This window comes from Anopheles gambiae, chromosome X, assembly GCF_943734735.2.
Source record: "Anopheles gambiae chromosome X, idAnoGambNW_F1_1, whole genome shotgun sequence".
Taxonomy (NCBI): Eukaryota; Metazoa; Arthropoda; class Insecta; order Diptera; family Culicidae; genus Anopheles; species Anopheles gambiae.
In genome coordinates this window covers 19,326,366-19,341,272 of record NC_064600.1, presented here as the reverse complement: position 1 = coordinate 19,341,272, position 14,907 = coordinate 19,326,366, and the positions used below count along the sequence as shown (strand labels likewise).

At 38.1% G+C, this 14,907-nt stretch overlaps 3 protein-coding genes across 17 annotated transcripts in view; 2 read left to right on the top strand and 1 right to left on the bottom strand.

The window, feature by feature from the left end:
• LOC4575961 (cation-independent mannose-6-phosphate receptor) overlaps positions 1-14,907 on the bottom strand; it is a 96,972-nt gene that overhangs the window by 46,720 nt on the left and 35,345 nt on the right. The window lies entirely within an intron of this gene.
• On the top strand, positions 825-2,999 carry LOC5666799 (protein toll). Of its 2 annotated transcripts, none has more exons than XM_061643963.1 (3): positions 825-923; positions 1,027-2,271; positions 2,340-2,999. In XM_061643963.1, exons 2-3 carry the CDS (start codon positions 1,082-1,084, stop codon positions 2,872-2,874), a joined length of 1,725 nt encoding a protein of 574 aa, XP_061499947.1. In that variant the 5' UTR covers positions 825-923; positions 1,027-1,081; the 3' UTR covers positions 2,875-2,999. The 2 variants fall into 2 exon arrangements, with proteins under 2 accessions (XP_061499947.1, XP_061499958.1); XM_061643974.1 differs by having other exon boundaries at positions 989-2,271.
• The window catches only part of LOC11175899 (protein toll), a 26,457-nt gene continuing 21,114 nt past the window's right edge, over positions 9,565-14,907 (top strand). For 2 of the 14 annotated variants that reach the window (XM_061643893.1, XM_061643868.1), the window contains exons 1-2: positions 10,995-11,331; positions 14,249-14,334. In XM_061643893.1, the coding sequence (XP_061499877.1) occupies positions 14,323-14,334 (12 nt within the window). In that variant the 5' untranslated portion in view covers positions 10,995-11,331; positions 14,249-14,322. Of the gene's footprint in view, positions 9,923-10,982; positions 11,346-14,231; positions 14,335-14,907 lie in introns of those variants that run through there. The other 12 variants (XM_003437116.2, XM_061643897.1, XM_061643872.1 and 9 more) reach the window with 11 other exon arrangements.

Here is a 14,907-nt window from a genome sequence, read left to right as displayed (position 1 = left end):
TGTACTATTTCTGAGACTCCGAGCCCGCGCAAAATGTGAGATATATCGCTTATTGATTCTACCAGGTAGTCCTTTATGGACACGAGTCATGGACCATTCGTGCGGAAGATGCGAAATCTGCCGGAGATGGAGTCCATCTCGTGGTATAGTTGTCAACCCGCACGGCTTAACATCATGCCCATCGTGGTTTAAAGCCACATACGGAACTCATACGGAGTTTTACGCGAATATTAAAAAGAAGCATAAGGCTAGAACTTATTTTCAAGCCTTTTCAATCGATGGAGGAACGGTGTAGATGACGAATCATTAGTTATACGACATTTGTAACATTCAAAACTAAATATAATGAAACAGAACTTATTATCAGAAGAGCTGAGTAACACATATCTTAAAAATTAGAATTGTTTTCGATTCAGCACTTCCTTATGGTACATAGTTGCAGCGATTGGGTTTGAGTCATTTTGAAATAATAACAACTCGAGTATTTTCATTATTTGCATGCTTATCACGCATACCAAATAAAAACAAAGAAATCACACATGACTAACACCGCCTTAATATTTTCGCTGCTAAGTCCTATTAACAATCCTCCGTTGTCTGGTATATAGGAGCACGTATTTCTAATGAATTGAAAATATTGTTTACGATTAAAAAAGTAAGGCAAAAACCAACAATTATCGCCGCTTTAATGACAAACAATTCAATTCACATAATTATTATATGCATGATAAATATTATATTTCATTCCGATGAACCTTGTTTTTCTCTTGATCTCAAAACATAAGAAATCGTATAAAAGCGCAAGCAAAATATTTTATGCTTTCATTCGATAGTAACTGTGGATGAAAAGAAGACAGATAGGCAACGATTTGCCATTTTAGTAGATTTTGTTGGTCATGTTTGGTTAATCAATCGTAAGGAAGGTTCGTGCAAAATGTAGTGGTCGTGAATTATCGTAAAGTTATATTAATTTTTTTTAATAATTCAGACGATGTTGGTGTTTTTTTCTGTTTCGTTGTATTTCAGGTGACAGCAAACGCAGTGAACAGCTCTAATCTAACTGTGGCTCATATTCTATTCAATGGCCACTCAGATATTGTGCTGGCTGAGCATGCTGGTCTTACTGACAGCACAAGCTAGTGGCAAAAATATCACCATTGATAAATCACCTATCGTCCAATCAACAGTAGAATGGTCAGGATTCAACGTTCAACTCATGCTGCACATAAACCGTTGCCAGCTGGAAGTGACTTGTTCCGACAAGCCCGACTTTCAACTTCTTGAAAACCTCCAAAATCTACCCAGCTTCAAGTTTGAAGAGCTGGCTTATCAAAACTGCCCACTCCCGGTAGGCAATCAGTCGCTCGTGGATCTGCTCTCGGCCCTTCTCGATCCCACCGAACTTTCCTCCATCCGCAGGCTATTCTTCGTCGACAATGCGAAGCTTTCGAACCATGTTACGCTCGGTCCGCATTTATTTGCCGATCTGCCCGCACTGCAGGTGCTGTCGATGAAAAATTCTTCCCGCATGCCGCTCGACAATCCGGAACTGTTCAAGTACCTGCGCAGCGTAACGTGGCTCGATCTGCGAGAAGGCGACGGTGGCAGTCGCAACTCAAAAATGTTGCTACACACACTGACTCAGTTGACCACGCTCGAGTTGACGGAAAATGAGCTCATCACACTACCAACTGAGCTGATCACCGATTTGCCCAGCCTCGGATCACTAACGTTGTACCATAATAAGTTGGAGCGTATCGAACAGTTTGCTGACCTCCCGAATCTCACTTCACTTGATCTAACGTATAACGAGCTGGATACCCTGCAAGAGGACGTGTTCGATAAGCTGCCGAACCTTACACAACTGTTCCTTAATTCGAACAAGCTCACAAGCCTACCTTCCGGGCTGCTCAAGCGTAACACCAAGCTTACGGTGTTTCGGGCAGACAATCAGCGTGGCTCTGGACTTGTACTGGGAGATGAACTGTTCGCAGGACTAACGATGCTTGAGGACGTCTCTGTATCAAACTGTAAATTGACAACACTGTCGGCAGGACTCTTTACCGCGGCTAGCAAGTTAACCAAACTCAACCTCAGCGACAACAAGCTTCAAAGCCTCCCGGAAAATTTATTGCGTCATTCGTCCAACTTGAAGGAGCTCTATTTACAGAACAACGAGTTAATGAACAAGTTGCCAGACACCCTGCTGCAGAGTGCCACTCAGCTACGCATTCTCAACCTTGGTCATAACAAACTAACAACATTGAGCAAGTAAGATCAAGTCACATGTTGTTGTATTAGAATGTGTTTCCAATATTTGTCTTTTTATCTTTTTGCAGATATCTACTGGATTCTAAAAACTCTTTGGAGGAGTTGCATCTTGAATATAACCAGCTCTATATGATCGATAGGGATGCGTTCATATCTCAGGCACAGTCACTAAAAATGCTCAATCTTAGCCACAACCAAGTGGCACTGCATGAAAATGGTACAGATGTATTTTACCTCGACGGTAAAACATATTATATATCGCGGACTCCGTTCTACATCCTGGCTCGATTGACTGTCTTGGATCTTTCGTACAACGCAATCGTCAAAATATTTAAAGACTTCAAAGGCTTCATGGGAAGCCTTCGATCACTCGACCTGTCACACAACTTAATAACAAATGTTAGCTATGCAAACTTCCCATTTCTATCACCGAATATTGAACAAGTTAATTTGCAATCAAACCAGATTACTCAATACGACCTCCGCAACAACCCAATTTATCCTACTTGCATGCCCTGCAATATTCTTCTAGCTGATAATCTTCTCAAAATGGATGACTTTGTATATAAGAGTGGCAGGTGCGCTCATGACAATGATCCATGATATTAGTATGTAGCTTCTTATAAATATTACCAATGTTTATCCAGCACAGTGTAGATCTTGCATTTCTGTTGAACAATGAAACGGAAAGGAAAACAGAAAGAAATAAAACTAAATCATACAACTTATTTATAAAAAGTTTTAAAAAATATCACATTACAGCGGTATTGCAAAAAAATGCAGTGATTTGACGGTCTCATTAAAAATCTACAATAATTTCGATTGTTATAGCAATTTCCGAGGGCATGTTCTCATTATTAATAATTGAGATTGGTTGTGAATTGAATTTAATTTGAAAATATCACTTTGTTAACAAATAGTTCAACAACTAGTTTATATTACGCGAGATACAGCGCACAGCGTTTCTAAAGTATATGTGTCTAACTGTCTTGAGGCGTTTGATAAGTAAAATTTTGTAATGAATTGATGTGTTACCTGTGTGGATAGATATCTATCATATTAAAAACTTAAAGGAATGTAAGAGACATATGCATTCGAAAAGACTCAACGTCTCTATAATTAACCAAACAAACAACAACATTGGACGATTGTATTAAAATATTATTTTATATTTCTAGCATGGGTGACTTTTACGACCATTTCACATTCCGTGTAACCTTAAGATGGCCAATTACTTTCTTGTTGCAGTTTAAATGAAATTACCTATCAATATATGTGATGAGAGCTCTGGATTGGATTCATAATTCCATTACAAATCTGATTTTCTGAATCTGAATCCAACTTAGAAATAAATATTGATTTAAATCCGACAGCTCCGAACGAACCCAGAGCAGTTCCTATTGAATCTGGATTACTCCGATCGAATCCAATTTGGTCCGACGTAATCGTAAAATGAACCCGAAAACATCGAGAAGAATCAAACAATTGTTGGTAATCAACCATAAACTTAATATCATCGTGTTAACACGAGAACCACGAGGTCCTAAGTTGACAGCTAATGTTATTGTTGTGGTTGGCTTTAACGTTGGAAATGAGACAACAATCTATTTAGAAGAGCACAAGTAGCCGGACATAAAAAGCGACGAATCAGAAAATTCAGAAGTCGGCCACGGTCAACATCAGGTCGCGAAGCAAAAGGAACGCGCGCAAACGTTAACATAGTCGAGTTAGCAAGTAGAAAAAAATAGAAGCAAAATAGAACCGACAAGAAATAAAACAGAAAGAAATAAAACTAAGTAATGTATCACGATTTCCCATAACCGTTATTCTTGTAACTCCTTTTTTGAACTTTAACATCAATTTCCAGAGCATATGAGATCAATTGTTTCCTAAGTTTCCTTAGGAACGTTCATTCTTTTTCTTACGCATTTTCTTGCTCTTTGCTTTTTGTAGTTTGCACAATGCACTTATCTTTTTGTGAAATGGAATATAACATCTAAAAGGTAATCGAAAAGTTACCTTCTTTATCTGACTTTGGTCATTTTCAGCCTAAAAAGGAGTCGTTGTACTCGCTAAAATACGGAAAATGATCAACAAATACCTCTCTTTATGATTAAAATCTCACTTAACGAGCAATACCTTTGTTTTCCTGGTACGTTTTATGCTTAATTTTGACAACACTGTGACATTCTACAAGCAAATAACATGTAAAAAATAATTGCAATTATAAATCTCGGAATTTATTTTACTAAAACTAAATTAAATATTGAAATAATGAAACAAGCGAAGAAAATGCGGCGTCAGTAACAGAAATGTACTGAGGCTTCGGTGTCAGAATCAGTTCTGGAATTGAAATTAGAAGTTCCAGAAGGGGCATTTGAATGTATTGGATCCCTTGCGGCTATCGATATAATCTTCTTATATTAATTATAATACACGCTACTATAGATACATACTTACTTACTTATCCGGCGCTACAACCGCTTTGCGGTCTTGGCCTGCCTCAGGGGTGTCCGAAACCGCTCACGGTCTAGCGCCTTCGTCTGCCAGTCCGTTACATAACCATAGATACATAGCAACACATTTTTGTGACACAATCAACAAATCAATTCACACCATAGCACACTATTGATACAAAAAAACAATTGACAAAACACACTTATCGAAAGCAACCGAAGCAACCGAAATGGTATTGAAAAACCCGATAATCCTCATCTACGGCTTCTTATTTCATGAACTTGAAAAAGACCCCCAAGGCTTTTAAGCTCCAACGTTTACAGTAAGGGAGGATCCGGGAATCGCCCGGAGCTCTTTCAGGTTTCAATGATTGGCTGGACGATCAAAAGTTTAATCAGTCCGCTTCAAACAGTTCGAACATTGTGAACAGCAATCACTAACTTCTGAGATCCAGAAGACTTTGAGATCACACGAAATCTGAGATATATTGCACATTGGTTTTCCCGGTGATCCTCTATAGACACCGTCGTGAACCATCCGAGCGGATTCAAACTAGGCTTGGGCAATTTGATTCTTTTCAGTGAACGCGTGCGGTGTAGTTCGTTCAGTATGAGGAACTGAACGCGTGCGGTAGGTCAGTCGCACTGTCGGTCACACAAAGAATTAAATTTTGAACTGTCTTCTATTTTAAATAAATAATGCGGATGCTCGAACAAAACTTTACTTTGATGTATTTGTTGAGATGTGTAGTCCATGGTGTTACAATTCTAATTTATAAATTTTTAGTTTAAGAGAAAAGTTATAAAAAATATATCATACACACTAACAATTTATTTCATTCTTAGGCTTACCTAAATTCAATCCAAAAACTAAATAATTTTTTAAAATGTATCTACATTTTGCTGAATAAAAATAATTTCTTTAAATTTTTTAGGATGTAATCTAGAACGCTTATCTGAATAAATCTGTCCAGCTTTTGAAAATAATCTTTCACATGGTACAGATGTTCCCGGAATACAAATAATTGTTTTGGCGAGTGCATAAATTGACGGATATTTTGAGCTATGAATTCTCCACCATTCCAAAGGATCATTTTTTATGTCTATGTTTCTTATTTTAAGAAAGCTATTTAGCTCATTTGTTGCTAATTCTATAGGGCTTTCAATCTCGCATTCTGCGTTATTAACCCATGTTTCATTGAGGGAGTTTGAAACGGAATCAACTCTTGTATAATAAGTTCGTATGTTTCCCGATATTTTAAGGGTTCTTCATGGAAACCTTGCTTTTTTATCCTAGGATCTAATAACATAGATTTTGCTATCATTTGATTATTGGAATAAATTTCCAAACGTTTTTTTACGCCTTCTTTAAGATGTGTCACGAGATTGCCTACTTCCGGAATAGTATAATCAGTTTCGTTTAATTTGCGTATTATCATCTTACTTAGTAGGCCTACGTGAGAAACAGTAATATTTTTTTTCTGCTGAAACCATGTTAGTAGCAACATCGAATATTTTTAAAGCGTTCAATGAATGTTCTAAAATTGACCAGGCTATTTTAATAGGATCCAAGGTGTTTAATTTGTCTGCACAAGCAACAATAGCTATTTTATTCTTATAAAACCTGTTTAGCATATCATAAGTTGAATTCCATCGCGTTGGAACATCCTGCTTTAATTTTAAATTTGGTAAATTAAATTTTGACTGGGTATCAGCTAATTCATTAGTGGCTTTTGGACTCTTCTATCGATACATAACTATCCTTTTAACTTCATCAACGGTAGATATGATTGATTTTTTAATGGCATCTTTAACAATTAAATGTAAACTATGGGCAAAACATGTAACGTGATTAAATTCTAATTCTCTAGCCGCGCTTTTCATGTTGGCCGCATTATCGGTTACAATACCAACTATTTTGTCCTGAAATTCGTATTTAATTATAACTTCCTTGATCCAAGCCGCTATATTTTGGCCACTATGTGATAGTGATATCTCGGAACATTCTAAAAGGCACGAACGTAGTTTGTATTCATTATCTATAAAATGTGCAGTTAAACCTAAAAAACTTGTATTGTTTACATTTGTCCAACCGTCAGTAGTCAATGCTATAGAAGTTGCATTTCTCACTTCTCCTTGCACTTTAACCAATATTTCGTTGTAAATACTGGGTAATAGAGCATTTGATACATTCTTACGGGTAGGCAAATTTATTTATTTATTTATTTATTTATTATTATAAAGCATCGAGCCTCCATGGCCTACATACACAATTAAAACTAATGTCTTATAAACTATGTGTTCCTAAAATTAGACATAATGCAATCTCGTATGACACTAGAACATTTTGGTATACTAAAGGACAGGTCTATAACATTTGAAAATAAATTAAAATTCTTGGACATCAATAGCAACGGGTCCCTAGCACAGAAAAGACGATAACGAAAATCAGTTATTAAAAATTGTCGAGTTCTTAAAGGTCTAGTAGGGACATAAAAATTTACATGACTTAGCAATAGAGGTGCATCGATTTTTCCAGTTAATAGTTTAAAAATAAAAATTCCTTGGGCAACCATTCTTCTCTTTTCCAAAGTTTCAAGCCCTAACAACTGATACCTCGTATGATAAGCTGGTAGCACGTCGTTATGTCTCCACGGAAGCCGCTTAATAGCTACCCGGGTAAATTTTCGCTGGATCCTCTCAAGCCTCTCAATTCTAGTAACTTGCTCCGGAAACCAAGCAAATGAAGCGTACTCAATCAAAGGACGAACAAGGCAACAGTAAAATGATTTTAAACAGAGAGGGTCATGAAACATTTTGCTACTTCTAATTATTTGTCCAAGAGTCCTGTTGGCCCTAGCAATTACGTCGTCAAATGACGTGTCAGAAAGAACATAATTAAAACATAAAGGAGCTCTCGCACGAGTAAACGAAATAACCGAGCACTTACTGACGTTGAGTGACAAATAGTTTAAGGAACACCAATTATTAAAAATAGAAAGAAAGCCTTGCAATCGGAGACAGTCATTAGAACTACGCACAGGAAAGTACATTTTAAGGTCATCTGCGTATAGTAGAACCGGGCAGTCAGGTATAGCGTAGACAATGTCGTTAATAAAGAGATTAAATAATAGAGGCCCTAAAATGCTGCCTTGAGGAACACCAGATACCCTGCTAAATTCACTAGAGATGCAATCCCCAATCTTAACACGTACTGAACGACACGATAGGTAGGAATTCAGCCACTTAACTATACTGATATGAAAACCAAGCTTTAAAAGTTTGCTAGTCAAAGTATGGATATTGACGCTATCGAAAGCAGAGTGAAAATCAGTATAAACAGTATCTACTTGGAACCCTTTATCCAGCTGCTTGTAAGTAAAATGCAAGAACTGCACTAAGTTTGTGACGGTGGAGCGTCCAGGTAGGAAGCCATGTTGCAAAGGTGTAAATACGTTAATAGCGCCATGTATTATATGTTTATGAACCAATAATTCGAACAGTTTACTGGGGGCACATAGCATGGAAATAGCTCGATAATTTGAGATAGACGTTCTGTCGCCTTTTTTGTAAACAGGAAATATCCATGACTTTTTCCATTGGTCAGGGAAGAATCCAGTGCGAAGTGATTTATTAAAAATGGTTGCTAGTGGTGAAGCCAATTCGTCGATGCATGAAACGATCACTATTCCCGGAATGTTATCGGGTCCAGAGGCTAAGGAGGGTTTCAGCTTTGAAGCCATTAAACGTACATCATCGATTGTAAAAGAAGGCAATGAAATGTCTACGGAGTCCTGAGCCACAAAACGTAACGCTTCCTCTACCTTCAGGTTTTGTTCGGGAAAGCTCGAGCAACTACGCGCAAACAGCTCTGCAAAACCATTACATATTTCTCGCGTGTCGGTAAATAATCGACCATCAAGTGTCATGCATGATGGGAGGGAAGTACGTTTCATCTTACGGTCCATAAAGTTCCAAAATGATTTTGGACAAGCCCGAATGGATATCTGGACACGGCGGATGTAATTAGCATACAATTTTCGGTTATGAAACTTGAAGATCCTTGCAGCCTCCAGGAAATTGCCTCTATCGGCTTCATTGCGTGTACGACTGAATATACGATACGCAGAACGACGCATTCTTTCTAACCTTTTAAGGTATCTAGTGCACCATGGTTGTGAATTTGTAAATATTCGTTTAGGTACGAATTGTTCAATGATGTTTGACACTGTTGACGTTAAGTATTCAGAAGCAACTTCTAATTCCATGTTTTGAAGTCTAGTCCAATCAGTGTCCCTCAACGCTTGCTTTATGCTAACAAAATCAGCTTTGTCAAAATTATAAGCAGATACAGCACCAGGCAAGACTATGCCGGAATTATCGTCTGAACTAGTGTGGGAGTTCTGCAGCGTGATTTCCAGTGGTGGATGGTGGTTATCAACCGGAACAATCGCGACAAGGGGGACATTGACTGAGTGCATAGGCACGCTATTTTCAAGCTCATTTGAGACGAACACAAGATCCAATTGTCTTCTTAGATCATTTACTATCCCACTAATTTGTTTTAAGCAATGATAATTTATCAAATCCAAAAAGCGATTTTGACCAGGCACAGATGACGTGGGTTCATAGTGCCTATCGATAGCACGCCAGGCGATCATTGGTTGGTTGAAGTCACCCAACAGACACATCGTATCGTTGTCGTTCATAGAAGCACTCACACTATCAAGAGCCTCGTCGAAAGCAGTCATAATTGCAGTATTTGTACTAAGATCAGGAGGGATGTAACTTACACCAACAAAGATTTTACTTGAAGGCAGCAGGATTTTAACCCAGCAGTGTTCAATACACGTTATATTGGTGTGCACAGGAAGGCATTTGAGACGTTTGGAAACAGCGATCAGGACACCACCACCAATCTGTCTGACACTGTTATTAGCATTTCTATCGCTTCTATAGACTGAGCAAACGTGCGGCAGTGTGCGGCAGAAGTTCTTTTTGTGCGGCTGTGTGCGACTGACCCAACTGAACACGCGTGCGGCAGTGTGCGGCAGAAGTTCTTTTTGTGCGGCTGTGTGCGAATGAACGAACTGAGCAAACGTGCGGCAGTGTGTGGCAGAAGTTCTTTTTGTGCAGCTGTGTGTGCGACTGACCAAACTGAACACGCGTGCGGCAGTGTGCGACTGACCCAACGGGTATGAGTGTATTTCTCGTTCCATGTCAGTCTTGGACAGGAGTTTTTTTAGTGCGACTGACCCAACTAAATACGCTAACAATTTGCATATTCTTTCTCGCTCAGAGTGTGATCGATTTTTTATTTGACTGTTGAACACAGTCGACTAAAATTAATCTTTTTTTTTTCGTTCAATCAGCCACAACCGAAGTCATTCCTTATGCGTGCGGAAGACCTACCCGTACACTTTTTCGCGTGCGGTGGTCAGCCGCACACTTGAGTGAACTGAGTGTGCGGCATAGGTCTCGCACAATTAGCCCATGCCTAATTCAAACGCTCTGGGCGTATTTTAGCGACGCATCCTCCTGACCATCTTTGCCGGTATGTTCGAGCATAGTATCTAGAAGAGATGGATGGCCCAAAAGCTTGCTAAGCTGTACTAAGAACCAAGTATCGGTACGGTGGCGAAAGCAGGCGAGATATATATATAATATAGTTCTGGTGTCTGTGTTGTAGGAGTACTTCGCTGATGCAAGAAGTTAACATAGGCTCTACATCCCCTACTCCTACTCCATACGTCCTAGTCGTACAGAACGGTAACACCTCTGAATTATCCCGAAAGGCTGCGCTGGTTTCTCTCGTCTTGGTGTCATTGTAACGAACAGTCCACAAGATAAAGTATCTTATTGGACCAAGCCCAGATCTCGCTAGGAAAAATGACTTACGGTTAGAGGCTCGGGACATGGAACTGCAACTGCACGGTCTACTAGAGCGATAACTTTGCCTCCTCCAAGCGCATGAGCATTCGCAGCACCTTCTTCCAGCACCCACTTCGCTTGAACTTCACTTTTATATCATCAGCAATGATGGTGCAGGAATTAAAACGTTCCAAATCGACCACGTTTTGATTGATGGAAGGCACTTCTCGGATATTATCGATGTCAAAACGTATAGAGTCGCAAACGTTGACTCGGACTATTTTCTGGTCATGTAAAATCTTTAACTCCCGTAACTCTCCGTGGTGAACAAGTAACGGAGTCAGCCAATCCCAAGGCTCAACTTGGACCAGTTGAAAAACGAATTTTTATTTTTATTACTTTCTAAACGCCCTGCCAATCACATAAAAGTTATCGCGAGTCGGGATATCAAGCAATTGAAACATTTTTGTTAAAAGCAAAAAACCATATCCAACGAACGAACGATAAGCTTAAACACAGCCGCTGTGTCAAGCGCGAGAGAGAGGGCGCACAAAATAATTTGATAAACTGACGATTCACAGTACACTCATCAGTATGCTTTTAGCATCAAGCATAAACGGGTGTAAGTGTTATCGACCATCATATTCAACGGCGACATTCCTTAAATTAAAACCATCACGTGTTTTCTAAAGTGAATTAAAATTTAAATGTTACGACGCACAGTGTAGGCAAGGTATCGCTGCATTTGTAAATATCTACAATTTTAATTTAATGTAGTGAAGTTTGCCATTAGGCTTTCAACCCGAATGTTGTGAAAAATGGATATCGATTTTCGTGATTGTGTTGTTATTTAATGCAAACGTTACATTAAATAATGTGTCACAAACAAGAATCCTGGGTAGACCGCACTGGTACAGCCGTCAACATGTCTGTCAACAATTAATAACATGTCTGTCATCGGTTTAAACCTCATATGGACCGTAATTCCGTATTTAATAAGTCTTTTTAGCTTGTATAGGCAACTAAGGAACAGACTATGACATCCGGTCAGTAACAGAATATGCTCTATAAATAATTAAGAATTAAGAAATAAAGGAATAAAACCCTACCACTGCTGGCTATGGAAACAAACACAATTTGGGTGTAACGTTAGTGGTGTTAAGTATCATATTGACAATTAAACTATCGTGTGTAAGGCCAAAAAACTCTGCGTAAGTGTACACTCGGCTTCCCGGGTAAGCCATATATGAAAAAAGGTTTTTTTTTCAGGTGGGAATTTTTTAGGTGATGAAAACCGTATATCTTTTGATCTTATGTTCGATTTGCATGAAACCAAAAATTCAGGTTCATAATATTGTTTTGTAATATATCTAAGTACAATTTTAATTTAGTTAAAATTCCATCTTCATTATTTTTAATGAAAAACTTCAATCACAGCCGTAAATTTGTAGCGAATGTTTACGTTATTTTCTAAATTTTAGGTACGATTATCTGAAAAGTTAGTACAAGTTAGTTAGTTAGGTCTTTATATTTAATGTTTTTATATAGTATAGACAAGAGTTTTTAAACATATATAAGATATGCTACAAAACAATAGTATGCACCTATACGGCAGATTTCATGCAAATCTAACAAGAAATTCGAAAAGTTCACCAAGACAATCGTCATTTTTCCATACAAATTATATGGCCTACACGGGTAGGTGATTGTACATGTGAGGGGTATAGAAATTTAAATGATTAATAAAAAAATTCCTAAAAACAAACACCTTTGAGGCATTTTCAAGATTTGAAATAGCTACGAATTCTTAATCCAAGGTTATTTTGGAATAAAGTAGCAAAATTAACCCGAGTACGCGTACACATGACTCTAAATGAGTGTTGAATGTTAATTCGTTATTGACAAGTGCTTACACTAAGCTGAATTCAGAAACGGGTTGGGAATTTGTGTTTGTTTCTGTCTCATCATTTTCTTCAATAACCATCATTTATCAAACTATCCGATAGAGTTTCATATTTTGATTTAAAGACAACCTACAGAACTACTTGTTAATAAACGACGGGCGGACACACTGCTGCACGTTATCATTGAGTAGCGTTTTAATCCTTAACATATTGTAAATTAATAACTTTGGCCAAATACGATTAGGAGCTGATACATTTTGACATAAATAAGGCACTCAATTGATATGAGTGTTACATCTCATCACAGCTTTTTCTTTGGCACAACAATCGTTGTCGGTCAAGGTCTGTCTGAACTACAGGGCTTGGGCTTGGGCTTGGGCTAAGCTTTCTATGACTTATTTATTTATTTATTTTAATTAAGTTGAATGCCATGAAGGCTTTACAAATAATGAAAATAATGCTTAGAAACTACCATTTCTTAGCTCTAATTAGAGAAGAGCAATTCCTAATTCAAATTTAAACGGAGAAGAGGAAGCTTGGATGCGAGAACGGAATGAAGGTAAAGAAGACGTAAATTGATAACCCATAGCGGGATGGTCAAATCCAACGTTTGGGGGCGGGGGCACGGTATATTCCAGGTTTGAACCCATGACGGGCATGTTGTTAAGTCGTTCGGATTGAAGTCTGTCATGAATCCGGCCAATCGCTGAATACGGTAGCCCCTAACGGTGTTGCTATGTCAAACACCATGGAACACACAGTCTAAAATGCTACTTAAAATACTACTGTCGATTTCCAGCATATCTCCCTTAGAAACAATTCCTATGATTTCAAGACTTAAATATAACGTTAATCGGAAACTTACACTTGACTTAACTTACATGTTAGGAGATGGTAAACAATATTTAAAGTTGTAATAGCTGTAACACGTTTGATATTTCTGCCCTAGAGGTTAGAAGCTCAAACAAGTTTTTAAAAATATATAATATATAAAAATATTCTTTGAAATTTTTTGAATGGAATATTTACTAACACAAAAACACATATTGACATCTGATATAATATTGTCATTACTGTTATTCTTCTTCTATTTGCCGTAACGTCCTACGCGGACATGCCGGCCTATACAGGTTGTTGATACTTCATTCATTACCATGCAGCCGGATAGTCCTTGCTATGGGGAGGTCCATTCTAGGCTTGAACCCATGACGGGCATGTTATTGAGTCGTTCGAGTTGACGACTGTACCACGGGACTGACCCTATTATAATTATTATGATTATGATGAAGCATACGTTGGAAGGCAACAAAGTAGAACAATTGCCCGATAAGATATATGAGAACGTTGGCATTCGTATTACAATAACTATCAGATGCTGTTTCATAAACAGCACGTGCATAGAAGCCGGATGACATCATTTGGATTTATCATCTAGTTCAGTGCTCTCCAATCTTCTAAGGATGGCGGACCACTTGGCTTAAAAAATACATTTGACATTCGCGGACCGCGGACCACAGGTTGGAGACCACTGATCTAACTGGTATATACATATTTATAATATTGCCTATACCAATGCATTGTTAATTTAGAACTTCCCGACAAACACAATACTTACTAGTTCTTTTAAAATGGTTTGAAGACTACGCTGAATGTAGCTGATCATATTAACAGATTGAAAAAAAATTATATCTGTGTTCTTTCCATGCTAAAAACATTAATGTCCAAACATTGGACGCATACACATAGCGTCACTAAATGAGAGTCTGATAACCAACCGATGCGCACACACACTGGCACTCCATCCATCAAAATTTCCTTTCATGAGTATGCTGGTGAGTAGCTGAGCGTCTATGATTTATTTATATGCCTATGTTGCCGGCCTACACAATCACGACTAACGTTAATCAACCGATTCTTAGAATCTTGAAAATCTGAAAGAGAGCCACACAGATTCCAGTCCAATGATTCATTTATATTTTTGCTATAATATACTGACCAATAGGCTAACATCATTTTAGCTATTCAACAGTTTTTAACAGTTTTATACCATTAGCCTATGGAAGTAAATGTTCATGTTTTGATACAACAAAAACACCGATTCCTGTTTGGAACTCCCAAGATCCAACATTCATTCAAAGCCAAAGTACAATGGTAGAATATCACAGTAACTTCGAGTCATCATCATATCTGCACAAAACCGCGACTATGATATGCTGGTACTGCACATGCTTGATACAATATATGTGATACAACATACATGAATCGAGGGAAGTTTCGGATCTATTTTTTGCATGGGCTGAATAATTATCGATGTGTTATTTTGATTGGTCGGTCTCGTGGTACAGTCGTCAACTCGTATGACTTAACGAAACGCCCGTCATGGGTTCAAGCCCCATATGGACCGT